The sequence below is a fragment of the Saccopteryx bilineata genome, chromosome 2, assembly GCF_036850765.1.
Source record: "Saccopteryx bilineata isolate mSacBil1 chromosome 2, mSacBil1_pri_phased_curated, whole genome shotgun sequence".
NCBI lineage: Eukaryota > Metazoa > Chordata > Mammalia > Chiroptera > Emballonuridae > Saccopteryx > Saccopteryx bilineata.
The window spans coordinates 363,409,294-363,433,253 of NC_089491.1; the positions used below are offsets into that span (position 1 = coordinate 363,409,294).

The window sequence follows — 23,960 nt, forward strand, 5'->3', positions numbered from 1 at the left end:
CTGTTTGCTCCCCTATCCCTCCACTTGGCCTGCCTTTGGATTCCTTTTCTCTCCTGTGTCCCCAACTCCATGCCTTCCTGAATGTTGGTGAAACAGATCTTGTCTAAAATAATGAGCAATCAACCACCCTGATGCTTGGGGCAGGCTGGGCAGGGGCTGGGGGGAAGGGGTAGGGAGCTGAATCATTTAAAAAGCTTAATAAAGATGCAGATGAGCGTGCTGACTAAGAGCCCCAGAGCTGGGCTTATTCATTATTCAAAGTTATATAAATACCACTGGGTCCTTCATATTGGAATCCTGCCCCTTGTTCCTGTTGCTTCTCCCTGCCTGACAGACCCAGCCTGCCTTGCGTGTCCCCTTCTCCCCCACCCCCAGGTGCTTTCATTTGTCCCCCGGCTGAGATCCCCATTTCAGTCCCTATCTCCAGGGCAATAAAAATCCTCCATCTCCTCTCCAGCCAGAAGTCTTCCAGAGGCTTGTCAGGAGGTCCCGGCCTTCAGGTAAGCCTAGAGGCCCACATAGATAGGCTTCTCATTTTTTAAAGATTTCCAAGGAAAGAATATTATAAAAGTGCTTATATACATGCTTTAATATCTCACAAATCTACTTAGTGGGATATATATCCTGAAGTCTAACCTAAACCCCTCTGACTGCCCTGGAGGCCCACCAATGAAATAAACTATCCAGTCAGCAAACTCTCTTAAATCACTCTTCCGAGAAGTAAAACAAACGCAAGCATCAGTCACACTGCAGCCTGCTGTCTCTAGACTAACTCATCCTTGCTGCCTCCTTGTGCTGTACTGGACAGTGGAACCACCATCCAAGTTACACTCATATTCCTTAGGCTCTTAAACCTGTTCTGGGATGCCAAACTCCAGTTTATCTAGCGCTAACTACACTGTATACCTTCTCTTTTCCACATCATGATTACTAATTTGTCCCCTACAAATCAGTACCAAGGTTTTAAAACTCACATTACTCTGACTCTCCTCTCTCTGTACCAATCATTCCCTTCTTCCCCGTCACCCCCTAATTTTTTAGTTTGGCGACGCCGAGGGATGAAGAATTGGGTCAGAGGAGCAACAGCATCAATTGCCTCTGCTTTCTCTTCTTTTCTGGACTGGCTCTCCTCCCTCCCTAGCCCCAATCTATTTTTAGCCTGCCTCTGTTTTCCCTAGTCTGGTTGGCAACCATGCGGGCCTCTTTCTCTTTGCTGCCCTTATCTCTCCCCTGCAGCCTGTGCGGACCCCAGCTGCCCTTCCAGAAGTCTCACTGCCTGCCTGATTTATTTTCATTTTCTTCCATCTTGAAGATATGTCGGGTCTGCATGAAAGGGCACGTTTGGTCACGTTCAAGCAGAAGGAAAGCAGGGCGATCATGCTTGTGGGTCTGTTTGGACAAATCTTTTGGTGTTAGTAAACCCTCAAGGGATCGCCTAGCCCCTTCTACAATGGCTTGTCCTCTTCTCTATGCCCACAGACTCTTCTCTACATCATCTCTCCCCCTCTATGATCCCATCTCACCCTCAATAAGAAATGCTCAGTTCCACCACTTGGCCATTCTGGACCTGTTTCCTGTGGTTTAGGGGGTGTGCAGCATTCCTAGAGGTCCTTACCTGGCTTTTGGGCTTGCACATTGCCAGTCTCTTCTTCTTCTTCTAATGTTTATTTTATTGATTTCAGAGGGAGAGGGCAGAAGAGAGAGAGACAGGAACACCAATCTGTCTCTGTATATGCCCTGACTGGGGATTAAACCAGCAACCTCTGCACTTTGGGACAATGCTCATCCGGCCAGGGTGCCAGTCTCTTACCAATTCCTGCTTCTCTCCACTCTTCCCTGACCTCACCCCTCCCACACACACTTGTCTTACTCTGCATACCCTTGTCCCTGCCCCCCTCCTTGCACTCTCTTTCTAGGACACACCAGTTTATTTGTAAAGGGCCTTTGCCAGCTCAGGCAGGGCTTGTCAGCATCCCTGACTTGTCCTTTCTCTGCCTCCTCTAGACATTGGTCCCCTCTTTCAGCTGCCACCAGCAAGCTGAATTAGACTGGATATTTTAGAAGGGATACTGCAGCTGGCTGGGGGAGGAGGGTGGCAAAGAGAGAAGCAGAGGCAGAGGGAATTGTGGGCAGCCATTGAATGAGAGGGAGAAATTCCCAGCACCCTTTCTTCCCAAGTTTGCCAGCTTGAGAGCCAGCAGAACCTTCCATTGATCTCTCTCTGTACTTCATTTCTCCTCTCTCACACCCAATACCTTGCTTTACAACTTACCACGTTCTCTTACATACATCCAGCTATCTCCCGGGCACACTCCCTCTCCTCCCAATCTGCTCAAATGCTCCCTCCTCGATGGGTCCGACCTTGCCCACCACCAAAAAGGACAGTTCCTCCGCCACATTTTCTTTCTTTTTTAAAAAAATTTTTTTTTAATTCATTATAGAGAGGAGAGAGAAGGGGAGAGAGAGAGACAGAGAGGGAGAGAGAGAGGAGAGAGAGAAGGGGGGAGGAGCTGGAAGCATCAACTCCCATATGTGCCTTGACCAGGCAAGCCCAGGGTTTCGAACTGGCGACCTCAGCATTTCCAGGCCGACGCTTTATCCACTGCGCCACCACAGGCCAGGCCCTCCGCCACATTTTCTATCTTCCTCACCCTGTTCTGTTTCTCCTCAGCACACTTGTCACCTTCTAACTTACAATATAATTTACTTATACATATTGTTTATATTCCTTCTCCTCACTGGACTGTAAATGCCACAAGAGCAGAGGTTTCCATCTGTGCTATTCAAGGATATACCCACAGAGCCTAGCACAGTGCCTGACACACAGTGGAAGCTCAATAAATATTTGTGCGTTGGATGAATAAATGAATGATCTTATTTCATCCTCACATAGTCCTATAGAGTTGGTTGATATTATTCCCATTTTTTTTATTGTGGTAAAAATATATGCAACATAAAACATACTGTTTTAACCATCTTCAAGTGTACAGTTTAGTGGCATTAAGTGCATTCACTTAAACCATGTTTGTGTTTGTGATGCATTAAACCAGTGGTAGTCAACGTGGTCCCTACCGCCCACTAGTGGGCGTTCCAGCTTTCATGGTGGGCGGTAGCAGAGCAACCAAAGTATAAATAAAAAGATAGATTTAACTATAGTAAGTTGTTTTATAAAGATTTATTCTGCCAAACTTAGCGAGACTCTGACATAAAGTGCTTGGTAAGTAATTATTATTATATGCTTTAACTTGCTGTAACTCTGCTTTATAAATTTTATAAAGTAAAGTTACTTCCCTACTTTATAAATCACCATTACTGTGGAACCGGTGGGCGGTTAGAAAATCTTACTACTAACAGATACAAAAAAAAAAAAAAAAAAAAAAAAACAAAACAAAAGTGGGCGGTAGGAGCCCTGGCCGGCTGGCTCAGTGGTAGAGCATCGGCCTGGCGTGCAGAGGTCCCGGGTTCGATTCCTGGCCAGGGCACACAGGAGAAACGCCCATCTGCTTCTCCACCCCTCCCCCTCTCCTTCCCCTCTGTCTCTCTCTTCCCCTCCCACAGCCTAGGCTCCATTGGAGCAGAGATGGCCCGGGCGCTGGGAATGGCTCCTTGGCCTCTGCCCCAGGCGCTAGAGTGGCTCTGGTCACAACAGAGCGACGCCCTGGAGGGGCAGAGCATAGCCCCTGGTGGGTGTGCCGGGTGGATCCCGGTTGGGCGCATGCGGGAGTCTGTCTGACTGTCTCTCCCCATTTCCAGCTTCAGAAAAAAAGAAAAAAAAAAGTGGGCGGTAGGTATAAAAAGGTTGACTACCCCTGCATTAAACTATGATGTTGTAAAAACATCCTCACCATCCATCTCCAGAACTTTTTTTATCTTCCCACACTGAAACTCTGTGTCCATTAAACACTAATTCCTCGTCCTTCCCTCCCCACAGCCCCTGGAAACAACCATTTTACTTTCTGTTTCTATGAATACAGTATGTGTCCTTTTGTGTCTGGCTTACTTTACTTAACATCGTGTTTGCAAGGTTCATACATGTTGTATTTTTCTGCCCATTTCACAGATATGATGATCATTATTATTCCCACTTTGCAGAGGATGACATTCAGGGAACCATCCGAGAGCACCTAAAAAGCACACTTGTCATAGGGTTGATGAAATTGACAGGCTTTTGTAATTCCCTGGAGAAATCAGTGCTAATCCATGTGCTTAGGGACTATATGGCGGGTGAAGAGTAATTTCCTCTGTGGTGTATTTCCTTTGGGAATTTTTCTCTTATTCCCATTTCCTACTCTTCCCGGCTCAGTAACTCCTCCGAACATTTTCACTACCATAACCACCCTCTCCCCAGTCCCAATTTTTCACCCCCCCAGAGCACTTTAACTCCTATTTCTTGGATCAAACTGGCCTGGTCTGGAGATCCTCCTGCTTGGGTTTCATCTGAGTGCATTAAGCCTTGCTGGAGTCCCTGTTTACACCCCTCACCCCTCCTCCCACTCTGGGGTAGTTATGAGCCTGTTCCCTTTCAAAACAATTAGTGCAAGGAGACCAGCAGACTTGGTGCTAATGCAGTTTCATTAAGTGGGAGCAATCCTAATGATAATAAAATGGCACATTTAACATTCAAACATTGAACAGGGTTTCTAAGTGAGTGTGTCTCTCTCTTTCTTTCTGGTATAACAGCTCCACCTTCATAAGGACCTGACAATACACCTTAGCAAGAGACTGGGGAACTGAGCATCTTTACAAAACCAGAGAGAGGATGAGAACCAGACAAAGAATCCAGGGGGAAAGGGTTCAGTACATTAAGAGGCTAAAGACCCCCAAGGTAATTGATTCTATGATGCTGATGTAGACAATTAAAGTGTGTAAGAAATGAGGTCACATGGAAAATAAAGCCCACCACAGACTTTAATGCAATGCCATTATTTGTTTATTCAACACATTTTTTTTTCCCAACAAACATTTATGGTGCACCCAGGATGAGCCAGATTTACGGGAGTTTGTGATGGAGGATGGCACTAGTTTTAGGAAAAGAAAATTCAAGAGTGGCAGTCATTTACAAATCATTTTGTTTACCCTCCCCTGGGTAAAAAAATCCCCTTTAGTCAAATCCATGTCAAATTCCTCACATGTTCCAGTGAAGAGAGTTTTAACAACAGATGTGGTCTCCTGTACCAGTCCTTATGCCTCCTCTTTATACGAACATTAATTTCAAAGGGCCTTGCTACTCTGTGATTATAGAATATCTGATTGATCTTCTAGAAGCAAAAAAAAAAAAAGTCCTGGGATTGGGGAGCTGGCTAGGGAAAGAAGGTAAATTCAATCATCTGGAGTTCACAGGGTCTTAAGAGAACCAGAGAAAAGGATGATGTTTCAGTCACTTCGTTCATCTGAGGAGCCTTTCCCAGCAGAGGGCTTTATTTATAACTCTTGTGCACAGAAGGGAGGCTGCTGGCCAGGGGTCAAAGGTGAGCTTTGCCCAGGCCAGGGAAGCGGCTAATTCGAAAAGGTGTCAAGTCATAGGATGGTGTTAATTTCATGGCTAATTCAGACAGGATCTTGCCAACAACTGGGGACAGCTTGAATCCATGCCCTAGAGAAAGAAGAGCAGGTGGTCAAGCATCCTCAGAGACAGGGGCTGGGCTCTCTGGAAGTCCCCTACACAGTCCCCAGGTAGAATTAATTCTCTCAGTCCCATCTCAAAGCCAGAAGTTGCCTCCCATTGTGAGTAGTCATTATTCTCTAATTGCCCTGCCCAGCCCCTTATACATTCAGTGTCTAGGCCAGTTAAGAGCAGGGAAAACACCATTTTTCTGGGCACTGAGGTAGGTCAACTTTAAGGCACCCCATCTCCCCCTCCTCAGACTCACCGGAGAATCCAGCACCAATGACAATGTTGTCATACTTAGGGTGTCGATCAAGAATGAAGTGCTCATCAGGGGTGTTCTAGAAAGAAACAATCACGATTGTGTCCTTTGAGGATAGAGGGAAGAGGAAGAAGTGCAGGCTCAGAAGGGAGGGGACTAGGCTGGATTTCTTTCCAGAAGGAATGGGAATGCGGCACAGTAATGTTCTCTGTGTGCCAGTGCCCCCTTTGGGTATGTCAGTCTTTCTCATTCGTCCATCTGCCTCTCTTCTTGCACAGAGCTATAACACAGTAGGTGCTCAGTTAATGCGCATAACCGAACTTAGCCAAGTTGCCTCAGGACCTGGTGACATGTCTCTTCTCTTTGTCCCTAAGGCCTGCTCAACTAGAACATCTTGCCAAGAAATCTTTTAGAGCCCTTCTGGGAAACACAGTGAAGGATTGCCAGGCATAAGCCTAGTTTGCTAATGAAAAGGCATATGAATAACCTCTAATGGGCCCTCTACGGCGGAGGTGAACCGACCCACAGAAATGAACTCATTTGTTTCAAGTCACATACTCTGTCAGGAGTCAAGTAGAGTCTAGCCTGAGTGGCGCCTGGTCAATCTGTCTCCTTCCCCTGTTCTCCAGGGCTGCCCACCCCCTTACCGTGTACATGCAGTGCTCCATAATGGCAGGCTTGGGCTCTAGGTCAGGTAAGTGATCTCTGACAAAGCGGCTCAGGAGTTGGACGTCTTGGGTGAATGCCTCGGGGCAGTCTCGCTCCTCGGGATCTGCATTGTTGCCGTGGTGATAGCAGACCTGGCTCCCAATCAGAGCAATGTGAGCTGTGAGGCATTCCCTCATACCCACCCAGCCCAGGGGACAGGCTTGTACACAAAATGCCCCCATCCATCATCCCAGCTTTCCCCAGGCCTGACAGATGCTGCTTGTTGCCACGCAAGGTTGCCTAGTTGTTCATTCCCCGCCAACCCTTTGTTTGCAAAGGAAGGACTCCCTTTGCTGGGCTTCAGGACAGCTGGGTGGCTTGCACTGCAAGTAGTGAATAGCGAAGTAAACTCCCACTGCTGCCCACTGGGATCTGAGGGAGTTTGCTGAGGGAAGAGCAGGTGCCTCAATTCTGTGTATACTCCTACTAGCTTTCTCTCTGCCTTTCCTCACCTTCATCAGCCCAGGGTACTCTCCGGAGGGCATCCCATAGATGTGGTGGGGAGCCAGGCTGAGACCCAGGCCCAGGAAGCAAGGAAAGGCCTGGGACACACCATAGCTTCCAGGAACCTTCTCTCGCCAGTAACACACATTGATTCTCAGGGTCTTGAAGCAGAAAGAGGAAGCAGGAGATGAAATGGAAAAGCCTTGGAACTCTAAAGAAAACGAGAACAGTTTCTTCTAGGGTCTAATAGCCCTTCAGCTTAAGCCCGGATACTCCACTTAACTCATCTATCCTTCGTTCATCCAATTCTCATGTCATTTGCATGTTACATTATATCACGATGCACAAAAATCTCTGAATCTGTCTTTTCTCCTATTCTGTCCCTTTTTTTAATTTTAAATTTTATTTATTGATTTTAGAGAGAGAAGAAGGGAGATACAGACAGACAAAAACATCGATCTGTTCCTGTATGTGCCCTGACCGGGGATCAAACCCGCAACCTTTGCATATTTGGACGATGCTCTAACCAACTGAGCTACCTGGCCAGGTGCTCCCATTCTTAGTCTTCTCCCATAACTACACCCAGAATTTCTTCTTTCTCTCTAAGAGTTAACAATACCTCATATTTATTGAGTGCTTACAATCAGCCAGACCATCTCCTAAGATCTTTATGTATATCATTAATTTAATTCTTCAACAGCCCTACCCTCCTTTTTATAGGTTATAACACTGAGGTCAGTGAGGTAAACAAATTTGCCCAAAGTTGTCCACTAGCAAGTGACCATCTGACTCCAAGGTTTCTTCTCGTAAGCACCAACACTCCGACTTCCAGCTCTCCTTACCTGGAGAGGCAGCTCAATTCCCAGGGGACGCAGGAGCCAGTTCGTCCAAGGACCTGCTGTGATGACCAAGCTCTTGGCTTTGTAGCTATTGGAGGTGGTTTTCACCACGATTGGTAGCCCCGGTTTTATTTCCATCACCTTCTCTCCATCACAAACTTTGCCCCCTAGACGCTGAATTGCATCCTAAAAGGGCAGGATGAGGGAAGGGTAATGGTTATGAATGTGGTTCACCCTGGTGGACAACGAGTCCTACATTGAGGGCAGAAAAGAGAGTGCAGACTCTAGACCTCCTCTCCCATATTGACACGGCCTTTCAGGGTGTCTAAGACTGCCCTGCCCAAAGGTCAAGACTAAAGCCAGTATGGTAAAAGCTATCGTCCATGGGGGGATTGAAGCATGGCTGATTGGGACACAGGATGCCTAGATCAGAAGCTACATTGCCCCTAATGTTGCACAACATCACCTGGAGGACTCTGAGGGCCTTGGCTGCATAGAGAACTCCACCGGACATGTCTAAGAGCCCCATTTCTCCCCTGGCCAGCCGAATATTAGGGAAACGTTGCTTCAGTTCTTCAGATGAAAGACACTGGTGTTTCACCCCCAGCCTAGACAAAGTAGCCTGGAATGTCTTTAATTCGTGATTCTCCTTCATGCCCAGCAGCAGAAGTCCAGTCTGCCTGTTAAAAAAACAAAACAAGACACCCAGGTGAAAGTATGCATCAGGGCCCTGAGCCAGTCCCTCTCATTCTTCAGCAAGAGTCCCAGGGCCCGTCATCCAGGAGAGTCCCAGCCTCACACTCAAAACACAGGTCAAGTTATCTCAATTCTGTCACAAGAGTCCCAGGATTATTGGGCTGGTTTTCAGCCCATTCCCAAGCCTGCCCTTGTCTCTCACTACTTACAGGTCTGCCTGCCCTCTACCCTCCCTAAAAGGATCCATCCTGTCCTAGAGTCAGAGACCCTAAGTCGTCTTTTATTTCCACACCTGGAAGTAATGTTTAATGAGTTTTGTGATTTCTTCCCCTTCCTCCCATCCCCTGAACCCATTCACTATTTTTTTTTTTTTTTGTATTTTTCTGAAGTTGGAAACGGGGAGGCAGTCAGACAGACTCTCACATGCGCCCGACAGGGATCTACCAGCATGCCCAACAGGGGGCGATGCTCTGCCCCTCTGGGGCATTGTTCTGTTGCAACCAGAGCCATTCTAGCGCCTGAGGCAGAGACCATGGAGCCATCCTCAGCGACCGGGCCAACTTTGCTCCAATGGAGCCTCAGTTGCAGGAGGGGAAGAGAGAGACAGAGAGGAAGGAGAGGGGGAGGGGTGGAGAAGCAGATGGGCGCTTCTCCTGTGTGCCCTGACAGGGAATCGAACCCGGGACTTCCGCACGCCAGGCTGACACTCTACCGCTGAGCCAACCGGCCAGGGCCTCCATTCACTATTTTTTAAAAGATTTTAATTATTTATTGGTTTTAAAGAGAGAAGAGAGAGAGGGAGAAGAAAGGAAGGAGGAAGGAAGAACATGTCCCTTGACCAGGCAAGCCCAGGGTCTCAAACTGGCGACCTCAGCATTCCACTGCACCACCACAGGTCAGGCCTATTTGCTATTTTCATCTCTATTCTTTATCCTCTTCCCCACCTCAGCTGTTTGTTTTCCTTGTTATGTAATAATGTTCTGTCCCTTCCTGAGTGTCTGCCTCTCTGTTCCTTCTTAGAAGCTGACTGTTTAGTGAAAAGGGTTCTAATTTGGGAGCTCTGGCTTTGGGTCCAGTCCTGGCGTCCCCTCCGTGACTCGCACTATCGCTCCCCTCCGTGACTCCCACTATTGCTCCCCTCCGTGACTCGCACTATGGCTCCCCTCCGTGACTCGCACTATGGCTCCCCTCCGTGACTCGCACTATCGCTCCCCTCCGTGACTCCCACTATTGCTCCCCTCCGTGACTCGCACTATGGCTCCCCTCCGTGACTCGCACTATCGCTCTCCTCCGTGACTCGCACTATGGCTCCCCTCCAGGCCCCAGGCTCCTCCTCTGTAACAATGTCTGTTAAACTGTTTGTGGTTCCACATCAGGATGGAACCGTCTCCAACCCAAGGGCATGTGGAAATGGCATATGGGCCATTTTTTTGAAGTTGTCACAATGCCTGGGCGTTGCCACTCACATGTACTGGGTGGGACCAGGAATACTAAACCTGCAATGCCCATGAAGGTCCCACTCAAATGCCAATAGCATCTTCATGCAGAAACACCAGTAGATTGTCTCTCAGGGCTCCAGGAATTAATTCAGTGATTCCGCCATTTTATTTCTTCCTATATTTCCCTCTATTCTTCTTACTAAGGGAGTAAAAGCTGTTTCTTTTTTATGCTTTTTGTCTCTCTATCACAAGAAACCAGAGAGCCCTTTTTGTGGAAACTGATCTGAACAAAGGAAGGGTCACTTTGGCCCTTGAAAACACTCCTATCACCCCTCTCAGTTTCAGCAGCCGTAGTGATCAGCACCAGCCGGGTACATCCCCCAGGTACTGCGTATAAAGCTCCTAATAGCCTATAATAGAGTCTCATGGATATTACATGCTTCCAAATCCCACATTATCTGGTTGGGGGGATTAAAGAAACGATTGGGAGGGGCTAGGGACACAGCGGCCCCCGGGGCTGGTGTCAGTACACAGAGCCGCGCAGCGTGCCCAATCCATTTGCCATGGCCCCCACCTACCCAGCATTCACCACTGCTGAGAAAGCAATGTGAACTTCTGCCTCTTCCAAGCGCAGCAGAGGAAGGATGCTAGAGAAATCTCCACTCGCCAGCAGACCGTCTTTTTTCCATGGTCCCCAAAAAGAACTTCAGATTGGTTCTCAGGTAATGAAAACTTGGCCTAGTAAACTTCTTGGTCAGCAGGATAATTAAGAAGCTGCCCAAGTGTTAAGTTCTTGAGCCCTTTTTACCCAATGGAGTAGTAGTTGGGTAGAATCCTGGGAAAGACCTGGCTTAACCATCACCTCAGTGGTCAGATCCCTGGCCTGAAATCTGAGCAGCATACCTTAACTCTGCCTGCAGTATGTTAGCCTGGGTCTGTCACGTGCTCCGAGATCTCGTTCCTTTCCCTTTCTCCCTCCTCCTTTCCTCCTTTCCTTTCTTCCTTCCTTCCTTCCTTGAAATAAGAACCCCTCTTACAGGAATGTACTGTACAGGGAAAATGAACACATGCCAAGACAACGGGCCGATCTGATGAATTATGAAATGCCGAGTAGCGTTCTCATTCCCAAGCTGTCCTGTGGTGGCTGAAGTGGGAGCTCCCCATCCCAAGGAGTAATCAGCGAACTGATGCTGCTGGTGGATGCAATTGTGCCGATTGTAATCATTTTGCTCCAGCTCTCTGCCCCTGTGGCATTTATTTCTTAGCCCAGATATTGATCTAACAATGGGAAATTTTCCATCTGACTTTGTGATGCTGGACCCTCCCCTAGTCCGAAGATGCATTGGGGAAATTCTCATTTTCCGCGGATCACAGCTGAGCTATTTGGCCTGAGGGAAACAGTGCAATGCTGGAGAATGCCTTGGATTGGAGAGAGATTTTTGACCATTATGAGCAAATCGGAAATAAATGTAAAACACTGCCTGGAAATGCAAAGGCCTGTCATTATGGGAGATAGGTGAGAGGCTCCTGTGGGAAATGCTTAGGGAATTGGAAATCAGTCAATCAAAACCGGGATTGGAGAATGGGCCTTTTGCCCCAGTATGAAGATAGATGACTTCCATGGACAGATTGAAAATCATTTAAGTGCTTATTTTCTTAATGGCTTTTCCTAGATCCCAATAAACAGACTGCTCATTCTGCATCAATTTCTCATGCCCGTGCTCTGGGCCTCCCTCTCCCCTTTTCCTGCTCAGACCTAGGCTACAGAATTTGGGGAGGCATCACAGGAAAAAGAAATACCCAGGAAATGACTAGTCAAGGCTAGCCTAAAAAGAAGGCACCTTGAAGGGAGGCTGGGTGGTCAGGAAAGCCTGGAAAGAGGGAAGCTTACAACTCCCGGAATGTCCTCAGCTGAGTGCAAATTCATTTGGTATGAATTGTGCCTTCCTGCCAACCCTAGCTGGATCCAGCGGTAGGAAGAAATAATCAAAGATTCCTCCCAAAGGTCTTGTTGACTGTATGGCCCCACTAAAGCCACAAACATGACATAGGGCGCTGGTGGATTAGGGATTTCCACAGTTCCTACAGCAGGACAGGAGGTGGGACGGAGGGGGGAGGAATTGGGAGGGGCAGACATCTCTCCCGCATCTGCCATCTCCTATCCGAGGCTCCACTAGCTTTCCCCTCTCTAGGTTAAAAGTGCCAGGCAGCTCACAGAGTCACCTTGGGGAAGCGATTCAAGTAAGGACTTGGTAATGGTTGCCATCTTTGTTGGTTTTGGAGGTGCGCTTGGCGTTTCATCTTCCGCTCCGTGGGCCAAGGTGGAATTGGTTAACAAAGACTGCTCCGGGGAGGGGATGTGGCTGACAAGCTAGACACTTTGCAGACACAGGAAGCAGCAGCTGCGGAGGGGGCCACCAGGTTCTGCCAGCAGCTGTACTGCCTACGGCTGTGATCTTGTCTGATATTGTCAGCTAAGCAGGGCAGGCTGGGTCAGGAGCTGGATAGTAGCACTCAAAGGGAAAAGGCGGGCAGGAAAGAGAGGGGCCACAGAGCCGGGTTTGCTGTTGCTATCAGCGTCCTGGCTGTACACATCACAAAAGATTCAGACCTTGTGATCTGACACATGTGTCACAGTCTGTTCCCAGAATATATGCAAATATCCTGAGCTCATCCATGTTTAAGCATGCCACTGTCACAGGAAGCGGCAGAACAGAATAAAAAGAATTGGACAACCATCTTAGCTACCAGCTCCTGAAGGTGTTATTTTTTTTAATCATTGTCAAATAGCATTGGGTAAATACATTCATATCTATCAGTTAGATTATAATATTGTGTTAGTTCTTCCAGAAGAACCTAAGAGAATAAGAACCACAAAGATGATGAATCATTTAGAAAATCAGAATCAAGAACAAAACCTAAAGAGATTGAAATGGGGAGTATCTGTTCTGTGTCCCCACTAAGTAAAAGAACCAAATAAATTAGCATGAAATAGGTTAGCGCTAAGAAAGGACTTGTTAATAATAATATTAATAATATATAACACCAAGCACTCTATAGGACTTCCAAGATTTTTCAAAGCACATTCACTTTACTCTTACTTTTTCATAATTGAGGCTGTGAGACATCAGAATGGTCTTTTAAGAAAGGCTATGCCTGACCTGTGGTGGCGCAGCAGATCTAGCATTAACCCAGAATGCTGAGGTCGCTGGTTCAAAACCCTGGGCTTGCCTGGACCAGGCACATATGGGAGTTGATGCTTCCTGCTCCTCCCCCCCTTCTCTCTCTCTCTGTCTCTCTTCTCTAAAATGAATAAATAAATAAAAATAATTAAGAAAGGCTCTGAGGCCCTGGCCGGTTGGCTCAGCGGTAGAGCGTCGGCCTAGCATGCGGAGGACCCGGGTTCGATTCCCGGCCAGGGCACACAGGAGAAGTGCCCATTTGCTTCTCCACCCCTCCGCCGCACCTTCCTCTCTGTCTCTCTCTTCCCCTCCCGCAGCCGAGGCTCCATTGGAGCAAAGATGGCCCGGGCGCTGGGGATGGCTCTGTGGCCTCTGCCTCAGGCGCTAGAGTGGCTCTGGTCGCAACATGGCGACGCCCAGGATGGGCAGAGCATCGCCCCCTGGTGGGCAGAGCGTCGCCCCATGGTGGGCGTGCCGGGTGGATCCCGGTCGGGCGCATGCGGGAGTCTGTCTGACTGTCTCTCCCTGTTTCCAGCTTCAGAAAAATGGAAAAAAAAAAAAAAAAAAAAAAAAAAAAAAGAAAGGCTCTGATGCCTGACCGAGCGGTGGCGCAGTGGATAGAGCGTCAGACTGGGATGCCAAGGGCCCAGGTTCAAGACCCCGAGGTCGCCAGTTCGAGTGCGGGCTCATCTGGTTTGAGCAAAGCTCACCAGCTTGGACCCAAGGTCGCTGGCTCGAGCAAGGGGTCACTCGGTCTGCTGAAGGCCCACGGTCAAGGCACATATAAGAAAGCAATCAATGAACAACTGTGTCACAACGAAAAACTGATGATTGATGCTTCTCATCTCTCTCCGTTCCTGTCTGTCTGTCCCTATCTATCCCTCTCTCTGTCTCTGTAAAAAATAAATAAATAAATAAATAAAAGACTATGATGGCCCTGGTCAGTTGGCTCAGTGGTAGAGCATTGGCCCAGCATGTGGAAGTCCCAGGTTCGATTCTTGGTCAGGGCACACAGGAGAAGTACCCATCTGCTTCTCCACCCCTCCCCCCATATTTCTCTCTCTCTCTCTCTCTCTCTCTCTCTTTCTCTCTTTTTCTCTTTCTCCTCTTTCTGCAGCCATGGTTCAAATTGTTTGAACAAAGTTGGCCCCGGGTGCTGAGAATGGCTCTGTGGTCTCATCTCAGGTGCTAAAATAGCTTGTTGCAGAGCAATGGAGTAGTGGCCCCAGATGGATAGAGCATCATCCTGTAAGGAGCTTGCTGGGTGAATCCCAGCCAGGGCGCATGCAGGAGTCTGTCTCTGCCTCCCTGCCTCTCACTTAAAAAAAAGGGGGGGGGCTATGATATGTTCCTATCTTTAAATGTACATTAGCAGTCTTCGAATCTGGGATGACTTAGCAAAGAACTTGTTTGGAGACGGGGTAGACAAAGATAGCAGGTTGTGGTCTTTTCTAAACCAGGGGGCTAGCAAACTACAACCCAAGGACCAAATCAGAGCTGACACTTATTCTTGTCTGTTGCACAAGCCAAGATGGATTTTGTATTTTTTAATGGTTGATAAAAAGCAAAAAAAGAATATCTCATGACATAAAAATCATTTGAAATTTCTGTGTTCATAAATAAAGTTTACATATTATATTATCTGTGGCTTGTTTGTTTATATATTATTTGTGGCTGCTCTCACATTGCAGTGATAAGAGTTGAGTAATTGGCGTAAGTGAATAGTTGCAACAGAGACCAGATGGCCTGCAAAACCTAAAATACTTACTATGTTTGGCCATTTACAGACAAAGCTGGCCAAGCCCTGCTCTAGACTGTAAGAATTATGTGATTTGTACTAATGGGTTAAGGCCCTGACTACTCAGTACCAACCCTCTAGTGAGGTTTGGGGAGAATTAAACAAGTTAACATGTATCAAGTATTTTTAAAACAGTCTTACATTCTTTTTTTCTTTTCACAGAGACAGAGAGTCAGAGAGAGGGATAGATAGGGACAGACAGGAACAGAGAGAGATGAGAAGCATCAATAATTAGTTTTTCGTTGCGACACCTTAGTCGTTCTTTGATTGCTTTCTCATATGTGCCTTGACTGTGGGCCTTCAGCAGACCGAGTAACCCCTTGCTCGAGCCAGCGACCTTGGGTCCAAGCTGGTGGAGCTTTTGCTCAAACCAGATGAGCCCGTGCTCTAGCTGGCAACCTCGGGGTCTCGAACCTGGGTCTTCTGCACCCCAGTCCGACGCTCTATCCGCTGCGCCATCACCTGGTCAGGCCAGCCTGACATTCTTTCTGTACGCACTAAGTATATGATGATGATGATGATAATGATGATGATGATGATGATGATGATGATTTGTAAGCCCTTTACATACTTATTCTCACAACAGCCCCATGAAATAGATATTATTACTCCTACTTTAGAGATGAGAAAACTGAGCCTCAATGACATTAATCAACTTGCTCCAAACCACACGACTAAATGTTAAAGCTGACATCTAAAGCCAGGCCTGCCTGGTTCCAACGTCCGGTCCTCCTGCCAAAGAAGAAGATTATGAGAACACAAGACCGTCCTACCCAGGGTGCCTTTCCTGCTCTCCCGCTCCAGCAGTCTTTCGCCTTGATGTTCCTGGTTGCTGCAGCCCATCTGTCGCCTCCTGCCCTTATTCCTCCCTTGCTCAGTTAAGATAGGGTATGGCTGATCCAGAACAGCTGGAAGGAACTGCCATTTATTGAAAGGTGCTGGGCGCTGTGCCAACTATTTTGTAAGAGTCTCGTTTAGTTTTCTCACAAAACCCTGTGAGAAAAAAAAAAAATGAGACACAGAGAGGTATAGAAACTTTTCCAAGGTCACATAGCTGGTAAGAGATAGAATACCAAGGAAAATTCAAGCCTGTCTGACTCCAGAATCATCTTCTGTATAAAAGATTTCTTCTAACAACTATTTTAGTCACCTCCTTGTCTACGAGGAAGAAGTGTGCCCTCCTATGCCTCAGCGGTTCTTTTAGCACAGGATACTCAGCCGTATTCACAGATGGCTGACAGAGGGGGTCCTTCTGCCAGGTCGCCCCTCAGCAAGACATGCTTCTTTATCTGGGTGCTGGGTGCATTAGCTGCCTCTGGAATAAATCTGTAATTAGCTGTCCTAGCTGTATTTGCATAATGGATTTCACTTTGTTCTTAAGTTAATGGTGTTTTTGCAACAGAACAGTAACCTCTTGGTTCTCGGCCATTAAAATAACTGCCACCCTGTAGGGTAGAGCTAGAGTTTTGTAGGAAGTTCAGTTAAGAGCCACAGAGAAAGAGGGAGGGGAGGTGGAGTGGGTGATCAAAGTTTCCTTTGCATCACAGGTTGTCTGCTTTCTTCCCCATGAGTGTTTTAAAGGTCAATAAGGAGGGGGCCTTAAGAGTTAGAGAGAGTCTGGCCTATGGTGGCGCAGTGGATAAAGCATTGACCTGGAACGCTGAGGTTGCTGGTTCAAAACCCTTGGCTTGTCTGGTCAAGGCACATATGAGAGGTGAGGCACAACTAAGGTGAAACAACTATGAGTTGATACTTCTTGCTTCCCCACTCTGTAAAGTCAATAAATAAAATCTTTAAGAAAATAAAAAGAGTTAGAGAGAGCCATGGGGCAAGAAGGGAAAGAGCTGCAGGCTCACCCCCTGGCAAACAGTGGGGTCTGAGGAGCGACCCTGATTTGTTCCCAGGGGAGGAGATATTCAGCAAGAATGAAATGGACTATAGGGTTCGCTCTGGAAGTTGGGAGATGTACCAGCATGAAAACTTATGATCCTAGCAAGAATATAAAGAACCATGACAGTGGCGTCCTTTTCTGTAACAATTGCTACCCTAAAAGAATCTCTGAGGGCCTCACAGAGATATAAATACAACCTCTGCTAGCCTTGGACACATGGCCTGAACCCAGTACTGGAACTCAGGGCCTGGCAGGAGCCAGCTGGACGGCAGGGTGATCATGACAGTGAACAGAAGGCTTCCATGTGCCCAGCACTTCCCTAGTCCTGTGTCCTCACACTATTTCGAGCGTTCATGGCACTGCTCTTTCACATACTAGAAGCACCTCCGAGTGCCAGGCCCCACGATCCAAAGAATTCCTCCCCGTGCCACAACCTGTGTAATTGGGTTCCAGCTTCGTGCTCCAGCTGGGCCCACATCTGATAACACTCATCCATCATCTGGGTGTAAAAGTCTTCAGGGTATGCCCTTCGGATTATCCGGCTCTGCCCATGGGAGCTTCCTCGAGAGTGTGGGAGGAAGAACTGGAAGTGAAGAACAAGAGAGACAACTGCAGCTGTTACCCTTGTACTGCCTGCCCCCCTCTGGGAGCCAGCTCATCAAGTCATCCAGGAGCACTTATTCTTCATAAATTTCCGTACGGTCTCCCTCTATGACCAAGTTCCTGATGTGCCTATCAGAACAGAAGTTCTTCAGTAGCACTAATTCAGCTTCCTTTTTTGCTAACATCATTCACATCCTAAAGTCCCTTGGTTAGTTTGTCTTCATTCATCCTACTGCTACCCCATCCCACTTAGTCTAATAGAGAAGCAGAATTAGAAAGTAACTTTGAGATCATTCTAATCTAGCCCCTCGTTTTATGGACAAGAAAACTGATGCTCACTGTTTCCTTATGGCTTCAGATCACTCAGGACAAGAAAACCACTTGGGATTTAGCAAAAGATGGAGAGTTGCCGGCAAAGTTGAACCACGAGTCCCTCAGGCTTTGAGAAAACTGATAGAGAAATGAAAAAGGTTTCTAACCAATCTAGCTCATTACCAAGAAGAATAAATCAAAGCCTGGTGGACATGATCTGGAAAGGACCCACATGTACAGATGGCACTGAATGAGGTCACCTTTTCTCTAAGGAAAAATAAGACCCATGTCTATTTCCTGTGTATCAAACAAGGTGGCTGCTATTATCTAGAGGTGGCAGAAAAAACAGAAGCCTCCACTGGGTTCCAGGATGAGAGGCCAGGAATATGAGGGCAGAGTCCTACCTTGGCGGCTGACAATTCAACCTTTGCCTCCTGGCAAAATTACCTTTATTTAATGTTACTCAAAGCAGAGTTGATTATTTTTCTGAGCCGGATCAACTATTTTGGCACAGAAGAGAGTGGGTGGCAGGAAGGAAGAGAGCAGGGCCTGGGACACTTCTGGATCAAGGGCAGGAGCTGGAGGGCAATAAAAGGAGGTAATGCATCTAGAAAACCAACATGGGTCTTAGGGAAGGCGGAACATTCTTTGCCATGTTATGAAACACAACAGGCTGCTAAACTACAAATGGACAGAATTTGTGTCTCCTTAGCGTGGCTAGCTCTGGAAACCTCTCTCTAGGGGAGGACAGGAACAGTACCTAAGGTCAGGAGTGCAGAGAGGACACAGTACCTGCTCCAGCAGGAGAACCCTCTTCCCGTGCTTGGCCAGGTGGTAGGCAGTGAAGCAGCCCTGGATGCCTGCCCCGATCACAATGACATCACAGAGATCTTTCTGAGTAGCCATGATGCCCATTTAGTGCTATACAAAACCCACACACCAAGGAGAAGGCAAGCAAAGCAGGGCTCTGGACTGAAGGAGGAGGAGTAGAGCAAAGTCCAGCTTGGCCAGCATTCCCACAATCCCCTAGGGCTGTGTCCTTCTCCCTCCCCCCAAAGGGCTCAGCCCCCCTCCACCCCCACAGAACAGAGCTCAGTAGTCTAATTTGTGAGGTTTAGCCCAGCTCAGCTGCCAGCCTCACCCTTGCATCCCTCTAGTTTTCTATTCTTGGCTCAATTATTGTCATGCAAATGGGCTCCTTCCTATGCCACCTTCCTGTCTCATTATGATCTTTGTCTCTGAGACCTCAGCCCTGGAATTTCAATGCCTCCTAGACCAAGCTGGGCACCAGGAATGCTGCCTCCCCCTGCTGGTTTTCCTCTCTTCAGCCTGATTTCTTTTGGAGATTCTAGGGGGTGGAGCTAAGAACTGGCTTGGCACTATGCCCAGGGTAAGTCCACCCCCTGGTGGAGGCCAGAGTGGAGACACAGGGGCCAATCGAGAGGGCAGTCTTATAATTATGAAATTATCCTCAGCATGTTTTACTTCCATTTTTTAAAAAAGAGAAGAAGAAATGACCCTGAACAAACAGAAAGGACAGAAGGAGAGGAGGAGCCTTCTCATGAGGCACAGACAGGGGACCAGGCACCAGCCTAGGGCATGGAGGGGCTCATGTAGCACTCCCTCTGGGCTAGACAGTGTGCCAAATAAGGACTTGCGCAGGTATTTAGGACAAAACCAGGATTGGTAGGGTCTGATTCATATATGATTTGGGGTCCTCTTTAAGAAAAGGAAAAGAAAAAATAATAAATACAAAATTAGGTACTAGGACTTGGAAGAGAGTATGCAATTAAGGAGCCCTGTGGTTGAAGTTTCATTAACTTCACGGTAAAACTGCCTCTGCATGCATGGTCTCATTTAATCTATACAGCCCTAGGCGTAGGTATTTTTATCCCCAATTTTGGCAGGTTAAAGATGGCCTCAAGTTCTTTGTCACTCCTCCTATCATAGGCTCTGTGACTGCTTGACCAATAGAATATGGCAGAAGTGACATGGAACATTTTCTGGCCCAAGCCTGAAGAGACTGAGAGCTTCCTCTTCTTGTCTTGACGCACTCACTGCTGGAGCCCTGAGCTTCCATGTTAGAAGTCTAACCACCTTGTGGGAGAGACCATGTGTGGAGGCCCTGAGACTGCCCGGAGAGCCAGATAGGAGAGTGAAGCCTCCCTGGACACCAGCCCAGCTAGCCACCAGCTAAATACCACTGAGTGACCCAATTTATGCCACATGGAACAAGAGAATCACCCAGCCAAGCCCCACCTGAATTCCTGACCTACAAAATCATAAGACAGAATAACTACGGCTGTTGTTTTTAGCCACTAAGTTTTCTTTTTTTTAATTCATTTTAGAGAGGAGAGGGAGAGACAGAGGGAGAGAGAGAGAGGAGAGACAGAGAGAGAGAAGGGGGGAGGAGCTGGAAGCATCAACTCCCATATGTGCCCTGACCAGGCAAGCCCAGGGTTTCGAACCGGCGACCTCAGCATTTCCAGGTCGACGCTTTATCCACTGCGCCACCACAGGTCAGGCTTTAGCCACTAAGTTTTGAGGTAATTTTTTATGAAGCCATACCAAAATATCACTTTACAACCAAAGACATCAAGGCTTGCAGAGGTTATAACTCACCCAAAGCCATACACCTGCTAAACATAGGCACTGAGATGTGAACCCACGTTTGTCTGCTCCAGAGCCTGTCCCTTAACCACTGTGCTATACTGGGGAATAGTCAGAACTTGTGATGATGATTCTAATTTGAATAATTTGGACTTTCTTTCATGGCCATTCTGGGAGTGGAAGAAAATAATGGACCGGGAAATCCATGAGACCACAAGGAGCGCCCAGCCTCAGTTCAGTGGCCTGCCACCAGCAAAGTCACCCCAGAGTGACCTTGGCAATGAGCTGTCTTCTCAGCCTAGTCCTTCCTTCTTCTAGGAATGTAGGAGCCCAGACAGGAGGTGCCATACAACTGGGTTTCCTTTCTTTTCTGAAAAACAATTACTCTGGACTCCATAAGTCATATTGGCCCCCACCTCACCCCAATCCACATGGGACAAGAGACACCCCATCCACCTTACAATTGGACAGCTCCCATAGGGCAAAAAAAGGGCAAACATAACCAAGAAAAATGTACTATTTAAGTACATCAAGGCTTGATTTAAATATATAAGGTCAGCCCCCCAGATTTCTCTTGATAGGATGTCAGAGGAAATAAACAGTTTAACACAAAGTAAATCCCACATGGAAGTGTGTCCAGTCTCACTAGCAGTGAAAAAATGGGAATTAAATAACTTCAAGACATGATTATATGCCTATTAAATGAGCAAAAGTAAATAAACATGATAAGATCTGATGTTGTCAGTGCTGTGGGGACAGAGAGAGAGTAAGGTGACAACTCAGATCGTCTGGGCCTTCTGGGTAGTGCAGGGGCTGTGTACAAGAACAGTAAAATCATTTAAACCTTCTGACCTAGAAATTTAACTTGAGGAACTACAGTGTGTTCGTAAAGTCATGGTGCACTTTTGACTGGTCACAGGAAAGCAACAAAAGATGATAGAAATGTGAAATCTGCTAAAAGGAAAACTCTCCCAGTTTCATACCTATTCAGTGCAGTTCGATGTGGGCTCACGCACAGATTTTTTAGGGCTCCTTAGGTAGCTATCCCGTATAGCCTCTACAGACTCGTCACTGACTGATGGCCTACCAGAACGGGGTTTCTCCACCAAACTGCCGGTTTCCTTCAACTGCTTATCCCACCGAGTAATGTTATTCCTATGTAGTGGCGCTTTGTTATAAATGCGCTGATATTCATGTTGCACTTTGGTCACGGATTCGAATTTAGCGAGCCACAGAACTTTCCTCTGTACCGTCCATATCTCAACTGGCATGGCCATGGGCTGCTCCGCTGTATACACGGTGTTACGTCATCATCTGTGCATGCGCACATGCTGCCACATCATCCTACAGAAACTGGGAGGCTTTTCCTTTTATTTGGTGCAGATTTCACATTTCTATCATCTTTTGTTGCTTTCCTGTGACTGGTCAAAAGGGCACCATGAATTTATGGACACACTGTATATCTCAAGGCAATATCCAAGTGGAGAAAAAGGCATTTGTATGAAGATATTCTTATTGATTGACTGATTGATTGATTTTAGAAAATTAAATTTGGCCCTGACTGGTTGGCTCAGTGGTAGAACATCGGCCCAGCATGAGGATGTCCCGGGTTTGATTCTCAATCAAGGCACACAGGAGAAGTGACCATATGCTTCTCCACCTCTACCTCTCCCCCTTCTCTCTCTCTAACTCTCTCTTCACCTCCCATAGTCATGGCTCAGTTGGAGCAAGTTGGCCATGAATGCTGAGGATGGCTCCGGTAGCCTCACCTCAGGCGCTAAAATAGCTCAGTTGCTGAGCAGTGGAGCAATGGCCACAGATGGTAGAGCATCACTCCATAGCGGGCTTGCCAGGTGCATCCCAGTCGGGGCGCATGTGGGAGTATGTCTCTCTGCCTCCCCACTTCTCACTTACGAAAAAGAGATTAAATTTAGCAGGGTGACGTTGATCAGTAAGAATACATGTATGAAGATGTTCTTAGCTGTGCTCTTATAGTGTAAAAAATTGGAAACAGCTGGGCCAAAGGGACTAGCTGAACAAACTCTGGCGTGTTGACACAATGGAATACTACATAGTGATTCAAAATGACAAGGTGAGGACTGTAGGCTCCACAGAAATGTGTACATAAAATCACACTGAGGAAGAGAAACAGAATACAAATAGACACACGGATCACAACCACAAGTTATGTGTGTGTTATCAAAGATCTAAAGAGAATTTGGCGAGGTAATTGAGCTTAATGCTCATTAGTTTCTGTATTCTATAAAAATTGTGCTTCCATTAATAATTGGCAAAAGACAGAGAAATCCCCTGGGGATGCAGATGCTTTAGATCTCCCTGGTCACTGGTTCCAGGGCCCGGCCAGTTCTTTCTTTGTTCTAATCTCAGCTCTTCCAGCTGCCCCCGATATATCTTATTGTTTGTCCTCCAGGGAAGCTACGAAGCCGCTGGCATCCCCCCTCTCCTTGGTTTAATATAATATCACTTCAGAGATAAAATGACAATTCCATTTCTCCATCCCTACTTCACAAGCCTGCCCTGGATTCCTGGACTCAAGCATTATGCTGCTTGTTAAGAATTTCAAACGGCTCCTCCGAAAGCATACTCTGGCCATGGCCCAACCTTGAAATGAAAAGCAAATTAACTTCTGAAGGTTTCCCCTCTCTCTCTCTCTGGGTTGCCTGTCCTTGTGGCTGTCCTGACAGGGGCAGGGAGAGGGAAACAATCCCCTCAAATTCCATTTTAATACCCATTCTGGATTGGAAGACTATGACAGGGAGAGCCATCACTGTGCTGCTGTGTGTCAGCAATTGCAGCTCATGTCCGAGGATGTGAGGCTGAACTGCTCGTCTGATGGCTTGCTTGACACTTCACAGATGGGGGTGGGAGGGCCGGGCCAGAAAAGCAACAAGCTGTACAGCTCAGAAATAATGAGGGGACCCAACTCAAGAGAGAGGGAAAGAAATAAGAGACCTAGGTGTTGGTTGAATGGTGAGGGAAAGAGATTTTTGTTGTTTTTCCTCTGCTCCTCTTTGCCAAGAAGCAGAAGCCTGGGGCTAGAAGGCAAGCAGGCTGGAGGAGGTGGCCACTCCAGACCCATCCTGCCAGCTGCCGGGGGCGTTGGGGTCCCTGAAGGTGCAGGTGAGAAAATAAAGAGGGTCAGAGCGGGATCTATATGTGGTCTCCATGCACGCTGGGGACCCATCGAATGTCTCAGGCTTCATCCCCTCTCCTCCATCCCTGTCTTTGCCCCAGGCCATCCATCCACTTTGCTCACCGAGATTCTTGCATTAACCTCATAACCAGTCTCCGCCCCATCCTTGCTCCTCTTAATCTATCCTTCCACATTCCTGCCAGAATCCTCTCTCTAAACGATAAATCTGAACAGGTCACTGCCCTGCTGAAAATTCTTTAACAGCTGCCCATTTCCTCTGAGGATAAAATCGCAGCTCCTTAATTTGGCACACAAGGCAGTTTGCGTTCTGGCCTCTGCCTGCTCCTGCAGGCTACCGAGGATCCCTTCTCACTGTGGTCTTCAGGCCCGCTACTCTGAGCTAAGAGAGGTTCCAGC

The 23,960-nt window shown here is 47.4% G+C and overlaps 1 protein-coding gene across 2 annotated transcripts; it reads right to left on the reverse strand.

The window, feature by feature from the left end:
• Positions 1-4,923: 4,923 nt before the first annotated feature.
• Positions 4,924-18,770, reverse strand: PIPOX (pipecolic acid and sarcosine oxidase). 2 transcript variants are annotated; one of them, XM_066263182.1, is made up of 8 exons: positions 18,572-18,770; positions 17,299-17,447; positions 8,325-8,538; positions 7,862-8,044; positions 7,028-7,180; positions 6,515-6,667; positions 5,871-5,946; positions 4,924-5,593 (listed from the first exon to the last, which is right to left on the reverse strand). In XM_066263182.1, the coding sequence occupies exons 1-8, from the start codon at positions 18,692-18,694 to the stop codon at positions 5,463-5,465; spliced, it is 1,182 nt and encodes a 393-aa protein (XP_066119279.1). In that variant the 5' UTR covers positions 18,695-18,770; the 3' UTR covers positions 4,924-5,462. The 2 variants fall into 2 exon arrangements, with proteins under 2 accessions (XP_066119279.1, XP_066119280.1); XM_066263183.1 differs by lacking the exon at positions 18,572-18,770 and adding an exon at positions 17,807-17,925.
• Between the last annotated feature and the right edge of the window lie 5,190 nt (positions 18,771-23,960).